At 44.0% G+C, this 22,286-nt stretch overlaps 2 protein-coding genes across 2 annotated transcripts; one reads left to right on the forward strand and one right to left on the reverse strand.

The window, feature by feature from the left end:
• Positions 1 to 13,686: 13,686 nt before the first annotated feature.
• Positions 13,687 to 15,144, forward strand: tmem81 (transmembrane protein 81; the record flags this gene model as incomplete). The annotated part of the gene is given in 4 exon segments (XM_061074008.1): positions 13,687 to 13,872; positions 13,960 to 14,105; positions 14,400 to 14,515; positions 15,023 to 15,144. Coding segments are annotated over 4 exon segments (570 nt in total), but the record flags the coding sequence as incomplete, so codon positions are not given.
• Positions 15,145 to 15,682: 538 nt separating this feature from the next.
• atp6ap1a (ATPase H+ transporting accessory protein 1a) lies at positions 15,683 to 22,164 on the reverse strand. Its single transcript, XM_061075170.1, has 11 exons — positions 22,008 to 22,164; positions 20,991 to 21,117; positions 19,783 to 19,857; positions 19,463 to 19,656; positions 19,293 to 19,333; positions 18,977 to 19,062; positions 18,219 to 18,368; positions 17,947 to 18,104; positions 17,490 to 17,540; positions 17,053 to 17,290; positions 15,683 to 16,959 (listed from the first exon to the last, which is right to left on the reverse strand). The coding sequence occupies exons 1-11, from the start codon at positions 22,145 to 22,147 to the stop codon at positions 16,750 to 16,752; spliced, it is 1,470 nt and encodes a 489-aa protein (XP_060931153.1). The 5' UTR covers positions 22,148 to 22,164; the 3' UTR covers positions 15,683 to 16,749.
• Between the last annotated feature and the right edge of the window lie 122 nt (positions 22,165 to 22,286).

The following is a 22,286-nucleotide window of genomic DNA, read 5'->3' on the forward strand; positions in this document are numbered from 1 at the left end:
TTTAAAGTCTCGACCTTTTATGTAAAGAGTCTTGATATTATGTATATTATGATATGGCCTTGTACAAATAGAATATAAATAAATCGATCTCTACATTCCAGTGAGAAAGGCCCTCAAGGCGATTCCTCTGGAGTTAACTTTGAGGGAGAAGATATTCGATAAGGAGCCACAGGCCCAGGGAACAGATTGAAACTTGTCTCTGTCCAGCTTCAGTTTCTGTCAGACTACGATGACAAATACATTAATCACTGTGATGCAAACTCATATGAGACAATGGAATAAAACGAAAGCAGACATGTCCATTTGTTTTTTAATAATTGGTTATGTATTTTGAAAACCTTTTGACTCAAATGCGTCTGCAGCCTTGGTTTGACCTCACAGAGCTTTTTGGATTTTTGCTCAATCACAACAAAAACTTCGACAGCAAAATCAGCGCTGGACCCGAGACGTCCAGTGCACGACTACGATTCTCATGTCGTCTACGTTCACATGTACGACGCCTGATTGACGGAGATCAGGTCTGAAAAGGACTCGTGTCAGAATGAAGGAGGAAAAATGAAGATGGCGTCAAGTTGTAAGAATTTTTATTTCCTGTCATGAACTTGATCAAGCACAAGAAACGACTTTACAGGGATGAGTCTGGTCTCACGTTCGTGTCACAGAACAAACAAGAAGTAAAGCAAAAATAAAATTTACAAAAATAAAAAATCTGTTTCTGAACCTTGTCCTCTCACTACTGGGGTCAAGTATCTGTCCTGGTCCTCTCCTCTTCTCTCTCTCCACCAACTCTCTCTGTCATTCACTCAATTGGCTTTTCCTACCACAGCTTTGCTGATGACACCCAACTCATCCTCTCTTTCCCCCGATCAGAAACACAGGTAGCAGCACGAGTCTCTGTCTGTCTGACTGACATCTCTCAGTGGATGACCGCTCACCACCTGAAGATTAACCTCGACAAGACTGAACTACTTTTCCTTCCAGGGACAAACTCTCCCACCCACGACCTGACGATTAACTTTGACAACTCTGTGCTGACCCCCCCACTCAGACTGCTAGGAACCTGGGTGTGACACTCGACTGCCAACTCTCCCTTTCTGCCAACATTACTGCAACAACACGGTCCTGTAGATTCATGCTTTACAACATCCGGAGAATACGCCCCCTTCTCACTCAGAGGGCGGTGCAGGTTCTGGTCCAGGTTCTGGTCATCTCACGCCTAGACTACTGTAACTCCCTCCTGGCAGGTCCACCTGCTACTGACCTCCGACCTCTGCAGCTCATGCAGAATGCAGCAGCTCGACTGGTTTTTAACCTAAATTCACTCACACTCCTCCGCTCCTCCGCTCCCTTCACTGGCTCCCAGTCGCTGCATCCGCTTCAAAACACTAGTACTTGCGAACCATGCTGTGAAAGAATCCGGTCCAGTCTACATCCAGGACCTGGTCAAACGTTACACCCCAGCCCGCTCAACTCTGCTTCGGCCAATCAGCTCGTTGCTCCTTCACTGCTAAACACTCATCACACTCACGACTGTTTGCTGTCCTGGCTCCTGAACTCTGGAACCAGCTCCACATCGACATCCGGACATCAGAACGTTTACACATCAACCGCCGCAAACTAAAAACATACCTCTTCCGACTATACCTTGACTAACTAACAATTTTTGAAACTTACAATTTAGTAGCACTTAAATGGCACTTATAGCACTTTGAAGTTCTTCTTTATTTTTAAAGAAATGTTACCTTCTTGATTCTTGTTGTTCTGGGTTTGTTCCCTCGGGGTTGATGCACTTATTGTGAGTCGCTTTGGATAAAAGCGTCAGCTAAATGAAATGTAATGTAAAAACTTGGTTCAACTGATTTCATGGTGATATGAGCTACAAAAAAATATGCAATGTTAAAACCCTCTTGAGATCATAAAAAATTATAGTACAGAATCCCCCCCCCCCCTTTACCTCCACAACACACCCTCTCCTGCTTGGGTTGTTGCACAAGTTTCACGAAAAAATACAAAAATGTCAAATTTTCCAAAAGCAGAAGAAGCTGAGTTAAACGTCAAAGGGAAAGATCTCATCCTCACACGTTTCTCTGTCGGGGAAACAGAGAGGTGAAGATGTGACTCACTTTTGAGAAGTGAATGTTGGAGAAGGATCATCTGGACTCTATTCAGAATCTATATTCTACAACAAATCAATGTTAATTTGACAATATTATGTTTTTACGAAGGTGTGAAACCACAGAGATGATCCGTCCACGACGAACACACAGAGACACGGGACCTGGAGGACGAGAATCAGCCGGAGACAAAGAGGTCACGTGAAAAGTCTGAAGAACGACACACGGAACCGAGCCGGCTCACGTTGGACTGTGAGAGAAGAGAAGACCTCACGTCATGTGAGATCTGTGTCAGGGACTCGGGATCCAACAACGATAGAGAAAGAGGATCAACATGTTGAGCGTCATGTGAAGAGCTCACAGTCGCACAAAGAGAGAGATGGAATGCTGCTGGTGGACTTTCCAAAGCCAGAGTGAAACTGAGTGTGTGTTCCCTGGTTAACATCTTTATATAAACAGTCTGTAGTTAACACTCAGTAAACCTTGGTTTATAGTTGTCGTATGAACGGGCCCACGATGGCTCCTCGAACATCTGAAGCTGCTTCAGTGTCTGGTTTCCTCGTGAGGTTACGACACCCGGGCTCACGAACCAGGAGGAAGTGACGGAGGGAAACTGGGTCAAGTGGAAGAAGAGATCCCACTTCCACCTTCGGGTTTCCTCCGGGGGATTTCTGACATTTGAAAAAAAGCTGAGAGCCGTTTCCGGTGGTTTCCGGAGGCGGCGTCCATGTCCGAACCTGCGCTCTGATTGGACGACAGGTTCCTCTCTCTGCTGCCAGGAGGTCCGAGGTGAATCAGGCAGTGACATCACCGCTCCAGGTCATCTGCGGGGGGGACACAGAAATTATTTACATTAATTTACAAAGGTGCCTCCTGTTTGCCTGCACTCTCCCTCTGACAGTTTCCACTGGGAACTGGTTTTGCATACTTAGCGGCTGTTTTGTATTTTCTTTGAACTTTGTGACTTTCATTTACATGGATGACTCCTGCTGCTGCGACCGGACACAAATAATAAACACGTCACCCCACGGCTGCTTTATGATTTCTCCATGAAGGCCGTCAACATTTGTCAGGGGGTTGTTCGTTTCGTTCCAGCTGATTAGAACCATACCAAAGCTTCATGTCCCAAACCCTGGGAAAGCTGCAGCTAACTGTGTGATGACTGAGAGAGGGACCGGGGGGGCTGCTCAGTCTTCAGGGTCTCGAGCTTCCACTTAAAAAGTCTTCAGATAATGTTTATTATGATTTGCTGTGATACAAATTTCCTTCAAACTAAGTTTAATGTCTGATCTCACTCGTTTGGTTCATCATTACACAATGTGCACGAAAGACTTGAAACCATTTCACTCTGAGCTGCCAGACACACACACACACACACACACACACACACACACACACACACATCAAAATAATAAAATAATGAAACTTTCGTTGTCTTATTTTCAGTGTATGGAAGATATGATGATGATTATGTGCTCACACACTCAGGTGAAAGCAAAGACATTAAAACTACAACACAAGTTTCTGATGTTGTTGTTTCCTCTGTCAAATATAACATTTCTTCCTTATGTGTAAGGAACAGAGAGGGCCAGGAACAGATGGATGAACAGTGCTTTTGTGAACTAATATAAATGACATGAGAAAATCATGACATGAAAGGATTTGGCCTTCACCAAGTAACAAAGCACTTATTTGCAAGAACATTTAACAAAAACTCGCCTTCAGAGAAACGCTTGCTAGCCTTCGCTATTTCGAATGTCGCCCAAAAAACATGCCTTGGTAGATGACTCTTTAATCGCAGTTCGTCTGTGAAAAAAAATGTTGCTGAGTCTGTAAATTAGTCGCCAACGTTTGAGCTGCATCCACCCGTTCTTGCGTTGACTGCTTGCTAGCGTAGTTAGCATGCTTCGTAGCAAAGTGACGGCTGATGTTGTACTCCATGAAAACTGCGACAGTTTCTCTGCATATCAGGCAAACAGCCTTCGATTGGACTTCAGTGAAAAAGTATTTTGTTGTCGACTCCGTGTTAAACCCTCGGCTCATTGTCCACTTCTCGTTTCCTTGATCCTCTGATTTTACAGAAGGGCTCACAGGGCAAAGGGAACAAGTGAAGGGAGATCATGTGACCTTTCGAGCCCGATACACCACACTCCCGGGCAAATTTAATTTAGCTGACGCTTTTATCCAAAGCAACTTACAATAAGTGCATCAACCCCGAGGGTTCAAACCCAGAACAACAAGAATCAAGAAAGTACGATTTCTTAAAAAATTAAGCAAAACTACAAAGTTCTATAAGTACGTGCCATTAAAGTGCGAAATTGTTAGTTTAAAAAAAAAAAAAATTTTTTAAATTAAATTTTAATTATTTTTTTTAAATTATTATTTGGACAAGTTCGGCGGGCCGGATTAAAAAGCCCAGCGGGCCGTACTTTGCCCAAGTCTGGTCTAAGATCTGGGTTTCCATAGGAACGGACTATCCTTTATGGAAGCAAGAGTCTATTATGACATTTATTATCATCATGTTATATAATAGTAATTTGCAAATGTGAGTGACTGATGATAGGTTTCACTGTTTTTACTTTCTATTATAAATAAGGTTGGTTAAAAAAACGCAGTGTAAGTGGACCTGGATATTCTCTTTTAAGAAAATGTTAAAAATAAGTGGTTATATTATATAATTATTATTATTGTCATTAGTATTATTATTAATAATACTAATATCATTGTTGTTTAATATAAATATTATCTTTATGATATCTTTCTAGGAGCAGACCAGGAGCAGACTGACCTCTGACCTCTTCCTCTGCATCTTGTGCCCAGAGCAGGTCGCCTCCTCCATAGATATATATAATAAAGACTAGATGTCTCGTTCGACGGAGCCGGACGTCCGCACGTGACGGCCATCTTGACACTGACACTGCATACTTATGAATATTTATGTTATTTTCTAAAAAAATGAATAATTTATGCAGTGTAATAACTACATCTCTGACGTTTATAACAAACCAGATCGTTTAAAAATCGGTTGAAAATTTAGCAAGTTATGGTTATTTACCACTACCAACACAATGTTATGGGTGACCGAGCTGCCCCCTAGCAAGATGGCCGCCATGTGCGGACGTTCGTCTCTGTTCAGGCCTGCGCATGCTTCTGTGTTTTCACAGGCCCGGAAGAGTAAGAGCCCTTCCGGGCCCCTTAAGTACTTAAGGCTGGCGCATGCTTCTGCAACGGCGTCTGCTGCTTTTCACGCAGTTGTGAAGCAGGACTCGTTGTCATTCATGGATTTACAAGCGTTGCGCGTGTTGCGAAGCAATTCCCCGCCAGACCACTAGGGGGAGTAATGTTTTTTGTCGAAGTTGGCTCTTCTTCGTGTGTGGCACGAAGAAGAGCCGTTTATTTACATCGCCACGGCGGCTCCTCAGAACCTTTTTCTGACGGACAAATCCTCCGGTCAGCGACAGGTTATACTCGTGGTCATAGTGTCGGATCTCTTCTGCCAAGTGCTCTTCTATTTGGTCCATATCCGTTCTTCTAAATCTTCCGTAGGTTTCCGCCGGTATTATCGGGCATGAACCGGAAATGCGACTCCGGAAATGATGTAGTCAGCTGACCAATCACAGCCTTGCCAGCTACGTGACGCTTGGGGAGCTTTGCCGTCTAGTTAGAAAAATTGGGCGACGCACATAAGCACGTAAGGGGCCCGGAAGGGCTCTTGCGCTTCCGGGCCTGTGAAAACGCAGAAGCATGCGCCGGCCTTAACATATCCCTTCTTACGTGCTTACGTGCATCGCCCAATGTTTCTAACTAGACGGCAAAGCTGCGCAAGCGTCACGTAGCCAGCAAGGCCGTGATTGGTCTGCTGACTACATTATTTCCGGAGTCGCATTTCCAGTTCATGCCCGATAATACCGGCGGAAACCACGGAAGATTTAGAAGAACGAATATGGACCAAATAGAAGAGCACTTGGCAGAAGAGATCTGAAACTATGACCACTAGTATAACCCGTCACTGACCGGAGGGTTTGTCCGCCAGAAAAAGGCTCTGAGGAGCCGCCGTGGCGATGAAAATAAACCGCTCTTCTTCGTGCCACACACGAAGAAGAGCTGACTTCGACAAAAAACATTACTCCGCCTAGTGTTCTGGCGGGGAATTGCATGGCAACACGCGCAACGCTTGGAAAACCATGAATGACAACGAGTCCTGCGTCACAACTGCATGAAAAGCAGCAGACGCCGTTGCAGAAGCATGCGCCGACCTTTAGCCAGCAACGCAGACGAGACATCTAGTCTTTATTATGTAAATCTATAGCCTCCTCTTCCTCTCCCAACCCGTCACGTTCCGACTCCCACTCAGTGTTAATTTCTTTGACGATAACGATAACGAAAAATATTCGTTAACGCCCCTTTTCCCATGACTAAGACGAGACGAAGACGTAACGAAATGGATCTTTGAAAATAAAAACTATGACGAAATCTATTTAAATTTTCGTTAACGAGACGAGACGAAACGAAAATGTTGGCGGTTGACTAAGTCACAACAATTTTTAAAAACATAATCGTATCAGGCCGTCATGAAGTACCCGGAGCGGCGAGTGTGTGTGTCTGTGTGTGTGTGCGTGTGCGTGTGTGTGTGTGTGTGTGTGTGTGTGTGTGTGTGTGTGTGTGTGTGTGTGTGTGTGTGCTGCCAGACAGCGAACCGGTCCCGCTTCAGTTTCCTCCTCCGGTCTGATCTGCTCTCACTTTTTGTTTTCACATTTCGCCAACTTAAATATATAGGCTGCAGCTATATGGTTTTATTTATTTCAAAATAGGGTTCTTCTTATTTCATACATTTCCCACAAATAAGGGGATGACTCAAATAACCCTACATAGTTCTGCGTTTAATTTATTTCAAAGTAGGCCGACACTTGCCTGTGTATTTTCTTCTCCTCTTCATAAGCATTTGGTGTTTCCCTTTGTTGTAACAGGTAAAAATAAATAAAATGTCAACAGTTTTCTTTATTGTTGTTCTATAATTTCATAAATGCAATAATCTACAGATTAGTATAGTATAACTTTATATAACATTGTATCAGCTTTGTTATCAAATATGTTTTGCGGCTCCAGACACATTTTATTTGGGGGAAGAGGGGGCAAAATGGCTCTTTTGATAGTAAAGGTTGCCGACCCCTGCTATAGACCTATAGGAGGGACATCTAATGGACAACCTAAGTACTGCAGGCTAGACTAGTACGCAGTTGTAGACACAACACAGGGGGGGGGGCCTGAGAAGGGAAGATAAGGAGTTTAATGTGTCTATTAAATGTGACTAAAACTAGACTAAAATGTAATTTGTTTTCGGCGACTAAAACTAGACGAAAACTAAGAAGGATAAAAATGACTAAAACTAGACTAAAACTAATATGCATTTTCGTCAAAAGACTAAGACTAAGACTAAATCAAAAATAGCTGCCAAAATTAACACTGCTCCCACTCCCGTTTCCCTGTGCTGCTGCCTCTGGTGGGTGGGAGAAGAACTGCACGAGAGAGAGGAGAACCATCCACTGGGGTGAGTGTCGCCCTCTTGTGGCAACTTTCATATCGACTAGAAAAACACCTGGATTCTAGAAATAATTTGAACTTCACCAACAAGTAAAACTGTTGTTTCTATGAAATGTTGAACCCTTCATATGTCTGAGATACAAGTCCCTGTTGTACACATTTGTGTGTGTGTGTGTGTGTGTGTGTGTGTGTGTGTGTGTGTGTAATAATGTGTGCTCTTTTTATTATTATACAGTAAAGGTAAAGTTGTGTTCTCTTGTCCTATGTTGATACTTTATTATTATTCATTAATGAGTCGTCCTCAAACTCTTCTTCAATATTCTGTCACATTTTATTGCTTATGTGCAGAGCTTTGAATAAACAGTCTCTGGTGCAAAGTGAACCTAGAAAACTTTGTGTTCATCTTTCCTGGTTAATAAAGATTTTAACGTCAATGTTCCAGCAACATATTCAACAAACTCAGTGAAAAGTATGAAGTTAGACATCAGGAGATGAACTACCATGTTGCTGCTGCTGCTGCTGCTGCTGATGATGATGATGATGATGATGATGATGATGATGATGATGATGATGATGATGATGATGATGATGATGCTGCTGCTGTCCCTTCTGTTCTTTGCTGTCAGAGTTGAGTAGGATACTTCTGCTGCAGTCACCTGAAGCCACAGAGCTCCCTGACACTCCAAGCACTGGCAGAAGAAGAAGAAGAGGACAAAGTGAAACCATCTCTTCCAAGGCGTGAAGACAGAAACATCTCAGAATCTCCATTGGTAGAGACTCAACTTACATTGTGTGTTGTTGCTGTTGGTCCCTGGCTGCTGCTCTGCGGGAGAGAAGGTCATCATCCCCCCCGGACTCCAGCAGACCAGAATTTACATTTTACAATCTGCTGCTTCTAAAAGAATGTCCACGTCAGTTGTGCTGCTGAGATGTTTGTTAAACCTGCTGGATTATGGCAAAAATCATAATTACGATTATTTTGGTCTATATTTTAATTACAATTATTTAACATGATTACTCAATGACCGCCCGTGTAGTGAGCAGTTTGTATATTTGTGTGTGTGTGTGTGTGTGTGTGTGTGTGTGTGTGTGTGTGTGTGTGTGTGTGTGTGTGTGTGTGTGTGTGTGTGTGTGCCAGAGAACCAGAACCACTCAGGCCCGGGCGTCAGAACACAAACCAGCATCTAATGGTTTCATAATGGTGGAAACATGTTTCTCAATCTCTTACCCAGTCCCCTGTATCGGCTGAGCTGTTGGTAGATCTTCTTCATCCTCTCGATGTTGAGTCTGCTCGCCTCCGCGTGATGCCCCATGGGCTTCGGGTAATGGAGGCCGATGATGCACTGGGCGTCCGCCTGCACCGACTCCTGAAGACAATCTTTTGACCAGAAAGACCGGAGACCCCAAGGTCGAGGCTGCTCCTGTCGATTCTCCACATACTCAAACTATAAGGTAAGCAGATAACCTGTTAAAACAAGTTCTGTTTATTGATATAGTTTTTGATTGTGCGGAGATGAGAAGGAGGTGAAATGATATGTGTAGTGTTGTTGAGAGGCGATGAGGGGTTACTGCAAAGCAATGTTAATCAAGGGAATGAACAAAGGTTGTTTGTAACAATAAGTCTAAACAGTGCAGAGTCTTGGCTGAACAGATAAGACTGTGACGCACGAATCCTTAAAACTAATTCAGATTGGAGAAGAGACACACAGGTGATCGGGATTAAAAGAAGAAAGACGACTGCCAATTCAATAATTATATTTAAATTCATTTTGGACCTTTTAACTTTTAAATTTAGGGAGGACGGGTTTTTATTTTTGTTATGTTTTATACGTTATCTTAACATCTTATGCTCTTAATTTGAAAGGTGATGTTAAGCTCTACTTATTGTTTTTAATTTTATCATGAAGAAAATTGTGGCAGAATAACTTTTATTTAAATTGTTTTGAATTGTTTCCGCTGTCAACTCTGAAACGTTTGATTGAATCTCATGTCTCACACAATTGTCCTTTTTGTATGTGATTCCTGTTTTAAAACAGAACAGTTTGACGTCAAAGCTTCTGAATTATCGTGTTATGAAGCAGTCAATGAATTTTGGAAAATGGTTTGAACACAAATACTCAAACACTGTCATATCTGCTGCTCATTGAAATTCAACTTGTTCAACCTTTTATTTTTTAATGTCCACTGATTTGGCCGACCACACCAGTTTTATTGAAATTGTTGAATCAAAAGAGGGTATGTATGTTTTGTTTCAATTATTTGTTTGTTTCTTTTTAAGTATAAGTTTATATTATCTATTTTAATCTCAATTACACATCGCAGTAAATTAATCACTTTTCTGTTTTTTTCCTTTCCATCTCTGGGATCTGGGCTTCATGTCTTCACCACCCACTCCCATCCGGTGTCAACTCCACCTCCTCCACCACGACCGACTACGCCCTGCGCCTGGCCTGTACAGTGCAAGCTTAAACACCTGGCCTGTAGGCGAGTATCAATTCAACAAAAGGATCTTTACAAGGCTAAGATCCAGATCATTGACTCTTAAAATTGAAAAAAGCCTCACTGACAATTCTTGACAATTTTGTTTTGGAGTAGATCTGAAAGAAGCTGAAATCTGAACAGCTTGCTCCTGTACCCTGTGTGGTCACAGAGAACCGAATGGCCCTGGATCTGCTACTGGCAGGAGAGGGTTATGTGTGTGTACTATGATAGGAAGTTCTTGAAAGACATCTTTTCCGAACCGCCCCTGGTGGCTGAGTGACCAGTGCCCTCTCCACCTCTACGCACCATGACATGACATGGCTGTAGACTCTGAAATTACTGAATAGATCACCACGGCTCTGAGGAAGGAAAACGTGCCTCATGCCCCCAGCTGATCTGATGCTGGTGGTGGGGAAGGTGGTGCTGATGCGACGAAGCTGTTTGCTGAAGACGAAGGAGATGACGATGCTGACGATGATGATGAAGATGAGTACAGGTTTGCACTGGATGGGATGAAGGTTGGGGGTACATGAAATCCCCAGTAAGTGGTCACACCCTTAAGGGCGTGAGAAGAGGGTCTGTTGGGATTTCCAACTTTTAACTATAATCTGTGTCTGACTGAACTCTGAACAATAAAGATAGGAACAGTTTTAGCTAGATATTAGGCATTGGTACAAATGATTTTATAATAACCTTTTCCTCTCCTAATGTTTAATCTACAAATAATAAATGTGTGCGTCACAACGATGGTCAGTCTCACAGCTGTCTGATAAAGTCCTGGAGGTCAGACCGAGTGACGCTGTTGACTTATTGTTGTATGCTGCTTTGGTTTCGAGGATTGATTGTGTTGATGAAGCAGAAAACATAATAATCTTTTTTCCAATTGTAAACACCTTTGGCCCACATTGCACCTGCTGGTTCAAGGCCTTTCATGACGTGAACACGTTGCCTAGCAACTATAGCGTCATTGGGAGTCTCTCCCTGTTCTACTTCCGTATTCCAAAAGCCAGGAGGATGGATTACGCGTTTGCACTTCCGAGGAGGAGGAGGAACGAAGATCTACTGTTATAACATAGACAGACCCCGGATGTTCAGGGCGCTCTGATACAACTAGTGAACTGGAAGCCCATTGCTTTGCTGTAACCTGTTCATTGCTTTCTAAATAAATACTTAATTGAGCAAACTAAGTTCGGCTCATCTTCTCTTAAAGGATAAACAAACACGCTTTAACAGTATCACCTGGAAGCAACAGTCTTATTTTCCGTGTATAGCAGATAGGGTTGCAAAGGGTCGGAAAGTTTCCAGTAAATTTCCGGAAACTTTCCGGAAACTTTCCACGGGAATATTAAGCTCGGGAATATTGGGAATTTTGAAAAAAAAAAAAAAATAAGCAAATTAAACGCTGAGCAATAAAAACATGATTCAAAACTCTATTTTAAAGATGTATGGAACGTTGAGTTTCAACCCTCCACTGGTCATTCTTCCATCACATGCACAGATAACTCCCAGCATGCTTCACTCTACAGCAGGGCTACTGAGGCCTGCTGTAGAGTGCAGGACTAGTCAGGTAAGTTTCCATGATATTACTGGGAAAATATATTAGCATGCTGATTGAGGATTGTTCATCTGTTCATCTAGACTATTTCCATTCATTTATCCATCAATTGTAAAATATGTTTACAGACGATTCCAATTGTTTGGCTAACTATTTATATCTCTGGCATTGCATTAGTGTTTTTTTACAAACTTTTTTCTCATCTTATTCTACAGAACAATGCCACGTGCACTCTCTCATGTGTGGAGACATTTCACCTCATCCAATGTAGAAGGAAAGGCTGTGTACATTTGCAAATACTGTGCAAAGACCTATGTTAAGAATGACACAACGATGCAGAAGCATATAGTCAAGTGCCCAAAGTTTCCTCAGGGCTCAAATCAGCCTATGACACAACAAAATGTTTATATTTATGTCTGTATATGACAAGGTAAATACAGTTAGTATAAATTACCCACAACATTTCCAGTTTATTCCCGTTAATTCCCGTATATTCCCGTTAATTCCCATGGAAAGTTTCCAACTTTGAATATTGCCGGAATTTTGCAACCCTAATAGCAGATATGATGATGATCATGTGCTCATGACCCCTGAACACACAGTTTCTGGCTGGAGGTCGTTTGCTCAGCACTTCTGTTCGTCACTGACCCTGAGTCAGTTTCTTCTCTGGTATCGATCTCTCAGCAGGTTCCAGGTCTGACTTACAAATAGAATTTTAGTAAGAAAAAAGAGTTTACACACGCAGCAGCTCAGCATGCACCGACTCGCACTCACGCAACTGCGTCATGCGTTGTGCGTGCATGTACGTGCGCAGTGTGTGTACATGCGAGTGCGCACGTCCGTCACTGCTGAGATTGTCATCATGTGCACGAGTGTGTTTCCACATCTCACAGTTTCCATCAGATGAGAAAAACCTCTGACCTTTGACATTAGATTTTAGTGAACAAGGGAGAAAATGGTTCAAGAAGCATAAAGGCTTCAAAGCAAAGACGCCATCGGAGCACGACTTGTCGCGGATCTATTATTTGTCAGCAGTGAGACGCTAGATCGATTTAAATGGGTAAGTTAAAGGAACGACTTTAAAAAATAAAAAGTCAAGCCTGTTTCTTTTAAATCTTTGGTCTGATTTACTTTATCTTCAGGTGGAAACTGGAGCTGAACGATCCAGGCTGGTTGGTTCCCTGTGGTGCAGAATCACCTGAGTGATATTATCATATCCGAGGGGCAGTGAGGGCTCAGATGTGTGTCAGAGATACAGAAAGATCATATTATGATAATATATATAGTCTTAGGTCAAATAGTTCAACTCTATTACACAGCCAAGATCAGAGGCGTGTCACTGATCTTAATTGGTCATGGATTTAGCCTTTGATCATCATGTTGCTGGTGATAGGCGTGCACCACAGAACCTCAAAGTCCTGCAGCTGGAGGAGGAACATCTGGACGGACTCACAGGTTCAGAACTGGGACAGAACCATTCTCCCCTGGTGGCAAGTGCCCGGGACTGGTTTCCACTGTAATGTCTCATCACTGTATTTAAGTCAGTATCAAAGTTTCAAGGTCTAACTGTACATTGTTCTAATCACAAGGTTTGAATTAAGGTAATTGTGAAGTAGTTTATTAGTTTGCTCCTATGCAGTTTTTCTCTGTGTCTGAAATTAACTGGATATGTAAATGAGGGTGAAATGTATAAGAAGAGGTTGTAAGTTTACAGTTAATCTCAGATCTATGGAGATTTCTATCTCGTCATCATTATGGTTCCTTCTGCAGCTGACACAGGAAACACTTATGGACAGAATGGAATTTAATCAACACTGTAAAACTGTGATTTAATGAAAACTCATCATTTATAATAACAGCTGACTCTTTGGACTCAATAGTGAAGTGAAAACTTTCCTCTTTTCTGCAGATTCAACATCAAACTTTGAAATGCTTCCTGCATCTGAAGGCCTTCATCGTCCCCTCCTCCTTCTCCTCCTCCTCTTCCTCCTCCTCCTCCTCCATCCTGTGGGCTCAGCTGACATGGAGGATGCAGATGAGGAGCAGGTGGAGGTCATCACCAGCAGCTCCCCCTGCAGCGCCACCTGTGGCCTGGGGTTCAAAACCCAAACCCTGTGTTTGCTGAGAGACAACAACAGAGCGACGGAGGAGGAGGACCCAGGAAGAAAAGATGGGATGGAGGTACCTCAGAGACACAAGAGATGAATGAACGCAGCAGATGAGAAGAGCTCACAGTGTGGTAACCTTCATGATGTGTGTGCTCACCAGGTGTCGGAGGAGTGTCGCGTGCACCAGGTGAAGTGTCAGGAGTCGTGGCAGTGCGGCCTCCGGACGCTGACGGTGACCTCAGGAGAGAGGCTGGAGGTCGACTGTCTGGGAGACGTGATGAAGACCATGAGGCGGGCATCATGGAGGTGATAGAGGAGGAGAGAGCTCAGGACCCGATCACACAATACACAACGATAAATATCACAACTCACCGAGTGTCTGTCTTTTATCGTTGCTTATTTAGTTACAAATGAAAGAGAAATACTTAATATTCCCATTTGAAACCAAGATTTGATCAATTCAGTGGATAACAATTGTGAAGCTGTTTCCTTGAGGACACACACACACACACACACACACACACACACACACACACACACAGTTCTTTGTGGAAGATCTATATGTGATAATAACATGCAGTAATGGGAGAGTGGTTTCAGGGTGTCGTGGCGTTTCGCTGGAGGAATCATCTCCTCCGACGACTCTCTGTTTGCCGGCTGGAAATCTCCTCATCTGCACCGGGTGATTCTGGACCCGGTCCGAGAGGAGCACGCAGGTAAACACACATGTGCACGTGCACAGACACACACGTGTTGTCACATTAACCAGAGTCAGACCCAGTGACAGAACCCAAACACATCTCCACTCTGGGACTGAAAACATTTTGTGTCGGTGAAATTAAACTGTTAAATTATCTGATTCGGTCTGTGAGTGAAACATTGATCAAATATTCACTTCTTCTTTTAAAACTGGTCCAAACTATGTGATGTGGATTAACAGATACACATTTATACACAGACACAATCCACAGCTGCTCACGATCACAGACAAGACAATACAAAGTTAGACCAAGTAAGTTAAGAGACAAAGAAATAAGAAGTTATATTTCCTGCTACAGTGAAATGTTAGTGAAGAAAAGCAATAGATATGCAACATCAGCATGAAGAAATATAACAAATAGAAAGCATATGTGTATATATATATGTACAAACAGTATGAATACTGTGTAACCAGATTAAAAATGATTAAAGTGAACAGACTTTACACATGGTGATATCTCCAGGAACGTACCGCTGTGACGTGCAGGACGGCAGCTTCCGCAGAGTGAAGCGAGCTTACTGGGGCGTCCGGGTTCTTCCTGCTGGGATCCTGAATCTGGAGAGCTGAGGAGCCGAGGCCCAGTGAGGCTCAACTGGAAACCTCCAATACTGACCATTCATTATTTATTACAGTAACTGTTTGTTGTTTTAATGCCAGAATATTGATAGAGTCTTCTTATGTTTGTGTGTGTCCATCACTGTTGTCGGTACAGCAGTGTCATTGTGCCTCAACGATTTCAAACATCAAATATAAAATGAACAGGATTGTTTTTCTTGGATTTACAAATGAAATGAAAATTAAAGAAACTGCCTTTTAAATTTTTAATTGACTGAAGGATCTTTTATTTATTTTCTCAGCTGTCAAGTGGACCTGACTTCCAACCTTTGGACAATTTAGAAAGTTAATCTCAAACCTTCAACCTTCCGCTGGTATTACTCATTGCTTTTAGGTCTGGATCAGACGAGAGAATGTAGAAAACAAGTAGAAAACTAATTTATGAACGTGTTTGTTACTTAACAGCAGGGACCTGATACGAGTCTGGAAATAACCTGGTGTAGTATTTTTAGTTTTTATACAGGTTGTTATTCCAGGTTGAGTTAACGTCTGAAACTGAAGCACAAGGTGTTGTCACAGATGTTTTATTGGGGTCACAGCAGCAGCAGCACGACACAGGACCACACTCACAACCTCACGTTATTAATATTCACCACAATTCAACAGAACACAAAATAAATAACAGAAAAATAACAAGTTCACATTTATCATATTTCAGTGCACGTCAACAGTTTAAGTCAAGAAACAAAGTTCCTGTTGAAAAGTAAGAAAACCATGAGGATTATTCAGAAAAACCTGGAAATGTTTGACTATGTAGTTCAGTTCTTCAGTAAATAAATAACAATCTGAATGTCATAAGTTCTTCCCTTTGACCTAAACTTAATGGAATGTAATGGACATTATTAATGGATCATTTGTCCTGATCTTGTTTCCCTTCATTCAATATCTACGTTTCACTGGTTTACTCACAGACACAATGTAAACACACAAACGACGGTAGTCTCGTCAATAAATAGCATTTCATAATACTTTTCACTTCTATAACTTATTTATGACCCAATATGTACAGTTGTTTCCCTTTTCATGTCGGACATATTGATCCAGATAAGTCTGAGACCTCGTGTTCAAGTTTCTCTGGAGGATAAACACTCGGCCATGTTTGGAAATGTTCCACTGCTCTGAAGAGATTTACAGAATCAACGAAGATCACATTCAGGAGGACGAGAGATTTTTAACCTGTTTCTTGTTTGATTTGCTTCAAACATTTGAAGTTTCACAGCAGCTGCTCAGAGAGAGAAATCACTAATTCAGTAACTGGTCAATTCTCTTGCTGTGCAGTAAACTGAATATTGGTTTAATTCAGGTTTTTATCTTCCAGAGAAACTCCAACATCAACCAGCTGGAAACTGGCCTCTTCAGACTCAGGACACACATTTAAAAAAACATGTTGTATGATTGATAAACTCTTATTCTGACAACTTCACGAGATGCTGTGTAATGCCCAACTACAGATGGAGAGGGAGAGGAAGGTAAAGGGAGGGAGAGGAAGGTAAAGGGAGGGAGAGGAAGGTAAAGGGAGGGAGAGGAAGCGTTGCAGTGAGGGAGGGAGGGAGGGGACAGGAAGGAGGACGGACGTCACTCTGTCAGGGGGACGGAGATGGCCGGGCCCTTGGGGTCATCGAAGCGGTCCATCGTGTGGAGCTGCATAATCATGTGCAGCCCGTAGGTGAGGACCAGGAGCATGAGCAGACTGGTCATCAGGCCCATCCAGATCCCAGCGGAGAAGAAGCCGGCGCAGTCGCTGGCGTACGAGAACTCGCCGCCCGACACGTTGAAGCCCTGGATCTGTGGAGGAGAAGAGGTCATTACTCCAACTCCTCCTTTAATAGGATATCTTATAGTATGAAGACAGAAATATAACATAGCTGGAGATCTTACCTGCAGATCCTCAAAAGAGACCCTCCACTGATTGGCCGGATCTTTGGCGGAGTGCGGGACGAGCAGCGGCCACCGGAAGCTGGTGACGGACTCGCAGCGGTACGAGTACTCGGCCGGAGCGTAGACGTTCCTGCTGCCGTTGAACGTTGCTTTGGTTCCATCGTACTCCAGCTGCACCGCGTCCAGCGTGAACCAGCGGCGAGCAGACACCTTGTACAGACGCTGGCTCATAGCGAAGCTGCACACACACACACAGAGACACACACACACACACAGAGACACACACACACACACAGAGACACACACACACAGAGACACACACACACACACACACACACACACACACACACACACACACACACACATACATGTAGTGATTAAAGTCTTCAGGAGGAGACGTGACATTTTATATTAAAAATTTTTAATTAAAGACTCACATCAGTTTAAAGCTGCTGTGGCCGAGGACGTCTTCATAACTAAGAACCAACCTGAAAAAGAGAAATTGAAAAAAAGTTAAATAACATCCACTTTTTATGACAAACAAACATCTGATAATTAATCTGCAGATTATTTTCTTAATTCAAGTTCTACATAAATGTTTTCTATATATTTATTGTTTATAATAAAGTTTAGGTTCAAACTGTAAAATATCAAAATTAAATACATTTCTTTGTCATAAGGATTTGATAACGACATCTCAGGAATCATTGACAACTTTTCGACAAATATATATATAAACATATCTGCAGATTTATCCGTATTGGAAATGTTTTACTCTTTAACAACATAGATTTGGCCCCAAAATCCACATCAGGCATCAGATTCTGCAAATGAACCAAACCTCCCGACAGAGGCTTTGTTTATTTCATCTGTTTTTAAAGTGACTGGTTTTACTTTGCTCTGGATTTGTCGCAGCTGGAGCCGTGGAGCTTGGGGCTGACTCCCTCTCCGAAGGTGGACCGGGTCAGGTCGTGCTCCTCCCAGCGGCCGCTCCGCAGGATGCTCACCGAGAGGCCTTTCGCCCACAGGAGGATGCAGGTGTCCTCCCCCTCCTGAGGAGAAGAGCGAGGGCGGAGGTCAGAGGGAAACAAGTCTGTTCTCCAGACGTAGAGAAAACACAAGTTGGAATCAAACACCCTAAAAAAGATGTCACCAAGACATTCCACCTTAAACTCCACTGGACCGTAGATCTCCGTCTTCTCCTTGATCCTGCGCTGCCTCTCCCTCTCTCTCTCTCTCTCCCTGTGTCCTCCTCTGACCTGCAGCAGCGAGCGGCCTCCGCCCACGCCGGCCTCCACGGAGAGGGACGCTGCCTCCTGCACAGACGTCAAATACCAAAACATGAATAATAACTACAAACCTTATTGATACAGAACTAGGGGTGTCACGATACCAACAATTCAGTAGTCGGTGCCAATACCAGTAAAATAACACGATTCTCGATGCCAATTTCGATACCACGGTAAAAAAAAAGTGCATTATTTGGATGTTGTTAATGTCATGTACGGTAATTCAATGTGCTTGCGCTGCGCATATACTGAGGGTTATACGGTAGTTGCGGACGCATGTGAGTGACGCTTTGTTGTGAGACACATTATGCATTAAATGATAATGCCACGGTCATCTGCCTCAGTTGCCGTCTTGGTTTTCTGAATGTAAACGTCGACTGGCGCAGCACCGATGCTAATGCTAAGTTGCTAACAGCTGCTGGCATCGAAGCTCACGATGCCTACGGTGCTTCAAAAACTTGGGCATCGGCATCGTTTTGTTATCTTAGTATCGACAGGTATCGTAGGTATCGGTTCTCGTGACATCCCTATACAGAACGTTTGAAAAACACTAAACAACAGGAAACAGAGAAATCAGTTCATCACACAAACATCAGAGCACAGATGTAAGGGTAGAACTGAGGCTCTTCACTCACCCGGGAGGGTCGCAGGGCTGAGTAAACAGCCGTGTACGGAACAGACTGAGTCTTCATGATGCTCAACACCTGACCAATCACCTCGTCTGAAAGACAACACGTGCACCAGCAGCCAATCAGGACAGAGATAGAGAAACACAAGGGCTTTTATATAGAAGACAGTGATAAAGGGTGGGTGAAAAAAATTCAAAGATTTAAAATGAAAGAACAACAAACTCAAGGTCAGCGTTAAGAATGAAATCAACACGTTACAGCAGTTAGAACCAAACCAGGCTGTTGAAGCACAGAAATGTATTTAATGGTTTAATGGACTCACCGTTTCCACTGAGAATTTCTTTAGCAGACATCAGATCAGCCCTGAGAGAAAGTCAGACGAGAAAACTGTGAGATACTGAGACAATCTTCACACAAATATTTAATATGTCAGTTAAATGAATACAATAACAGTTCTGAGTGAACTCTAAAGGTGAAAGAGTTGGTGCCCACCCGACGCCGTAGGGCAGCCTGAACACCAGCAGGGCCGGAGAGGAGGCGTTCAGCCTCAGCTGACTCAGGGTCTCAGGGTCCATGTACAGAGGGGAGGTTTCCAACTGGTCCTGGAGCTGACCAATCACTGCGTTAGAGGCCGGCCAGGACACGGCAGGTAGCACCAGCTGGGAGGACGAGGACATCAGAGCCCCCTGAGACACAGGAGACACAACAGTGAAGAACACATTCTGTACAATGGAAACTCTCAGGATGAGTTTCCTCCTCCAACTCAGTCGTTAGCATCAAACTGAACCGAGGAGGAGAAACCATGATCCCACCTCCAGGTTGGGAAAGACGCTGTCCTGCTTGTTCCCGAACGCTCCTCCGTACATGGTGAAGTCCTCTACGCTCATCTGGAGGAAGACAAGAAGAGGAATTCAACAACGTGTCATTATCTCTGTGTTTCACTGAGTTTCCCTCGTACGTGTGAGTGTAAACACTTTGTTTGTGTTAACCTGCCTGTTTATGAGTCTTCAGCTCATGTGTGAAAGCAGCAACTCAGACACTAATGGAAACTTAACCTCCTCGGTGGAGCTGATGATTGTCCTCACATAGTGTGTGTCTGTCCCATGTGTATCTGTAGCATGTGTGTCTGTGCTAGGGATAGGCATTCAATTAAATTGTCTTAATCGATTGTTGGAGAGTTAATGACGAATTTTCGATTAATCGTTAATATTTTTACATTAAAATTCACTATATATATGTTAAAATGCAGTGAAAATAGAAAAAACCCAGCGTGTTTCCTCATTGAGATCTTTATTACAAGATGAACAACTCTTGTGGCAGTTAAACGGATCGTTCAATGTTACACTTGAAAATAAGCTCTGCTGTACTGTTCAGCCCCGATGAGAGAGCAGCTAGCGGCTAGCAGCTAGCCGCGGAGAGCTCGCTGGACTCCGCGGCCCTCGACCTCTCAGTCCGGTGGTTGTCACGTCCTCACTCCCGGAACCCCTCCACCAGACCCGGCTTTGTCCGGGTCCGAAGGAGCTAGCTTTGGAGCTAGCCTCAGCTAGCTCCGGAGGCTAGCTGCGGAGCTCTGCTTCATGTCCGCACAGTCTACGGGGAAGGGAACCCGTACAGACCCGGGTCTGGGTGAGGGGTTCCGGGATTGAGGACGTGACAACAGCCGGACTGAGAGGTCGAGAACCATCAGATCCATCTAGCTCTCAGCGGCTAGCTGCTGCTCTCTCAGCGGGGTTTGTAGAGTATAACTCCGGGCTGCTTCCTACAGCTGCTAACATCCTCACTGTGCTGCGTTCAGGAAACTCGGATATCCCGACCTCCTACTCGAAGAAGAGCAGTGGACTCCTCATGCGCTCATGGAGACGTATAGCTTCGCAGGGTTGGCAGGGAACGCAACAGAATTTCGCCTATGACAAAATAATGTTATCGACGAAATTCTTAATGATCAATTAATCGATCGTCGATTAATTATGCCCATCCCTAGTCTGTCCCTTGTGTGTCTGTGTGATGTGTGTGTGTGTACCTTGTCCTGTAGGAACAGCAGCACGTTCCTCGGCCCCTGGGTCAGAGCGTTCTCCAGGTAGCTGGCGAGCTGCTGCTGCCCCACGATGTGCCCGCCAGTGGGAGGAGCCTGGCGAGGAGCAGAGACCCTGCAGGAGAAACAGTTCAGTTCCTTTAAATACACAAGAAACATTTCAACAACATGTAACCTGCTTCACCTGAGCAGACACACACACACACACACACACACACACACACACACACACACACACACACACACACACACACACACACACACACACACACACACTTTCTGATTGGGCTTTTTAACTTGAATAAATTGTATTAAACAATAATGACTTCTCAAACGTGTTGTCAGTTAAATGAGCTCATTGCTTAATATCAGGTTTAGTGTGTGTGTGTGGGGGGGGGGGGCGACAGCATCCCTCTGCCCCAGGGCTCCTGGCTGGTCTACTCAGCAGGTGCATTGTGGGTAAATATGACCTTGAAGATGCATATTAATAGATAAACGATTAAATACACAGAGAAATAGACCGTGTGACGTCAGATCTCAGGTGACATGACAGCTGTCACTCATCACGATCACTGCTAGGTTCCCACCGGATGTGACGTGTAACTGTCATCAATCATCGACACGTTACAACGAACCAGAGGCTGTGTTAATATAAAACACACAACTGCCCGCTAGCTGCAGCGGCTAACCGCTAGCTGCAGCGGCTAACCGCTAGCTGCTAACCACTAGCTTCTAACCGCTAGCTGCTAACCGCTAGCTGCAGCGGCTAACCGCTAGCTGCTAACCGCTAGCTGCTAACCACTAGCTTCTAACCGCTAGCTGCTAACCGCTAGCTGCAGCGGCTAACCACTAGCTTCTAACCACTAGCTTCTAACCGCTAGCTGCTAACCGCTAGCTGCTAACCGCTAGCTGCAGCGGCTAACCACTAGCTTCTAACCGCTAGCTGCTAACCACTAGCTGCTAACCGCTAGCTGCTAACCGCCGGCCGTTCCTCTCTCGTCTCACCCTTCACTCGTCCACAGGATCAGCGGCACCTGCTCGTCGCAGCTCCCCGGGCTCAGTGCGCTCATCAGGCCCAGGAACGCGAGCAGAGCCGCGGGGAAGCTGCTGCTGAAGAGGGGCTGCGGAGACCCACACGACGCCATCTTTACTCTGCCTGCTGTCAGACGCTCTGTGACGTCACCGAGTGCACGGAGCTCCGCCTCCTCTTCCTCATCACGTGTTATCAACACCGACTGAACATTAATAAGAACTTATAATAATTATTATTTATTATAATTATGA

The sequence above is a fragment of the Limanda limanda genome, chromosome 7, assembly GCF_963576545.1.
Source record: "Limanda limanda chromosome 7, fLimLim1.1, whole genome shotgun sequence".
NCBI lineage: Eukaryota > Metazoa > Chordata > Actinopteri > Pleuronectiformes > Pleuronectidae > Limanda > Limanda limanda.

Bases quoted from the DNA above. Each gene is read 5' to 3' on its own strand.
- atp6ap1a (XM_061075170.1), bottom strand. From the start codon at position 22,147: ATGGCGTCGTGTGGGTCTCCGCAGCCCCTCTTCAGCAGCAGCTTCCCC. The intron at 19,858-20,990 runs GTACACACACAC...GTCTTCCTCCAG, and splicing joins TGCTGTTCCTACAGGACAAG to ATGAGCGTAGAGGACTTCAC. The intron at 17,541-17,946 runs GTAAAACCAGTC...TCTCTTTTTCAG, and splicing joins TGCGACAAATCCAGAGCAAA to GTTGGTTCTTAGTTATGAAG.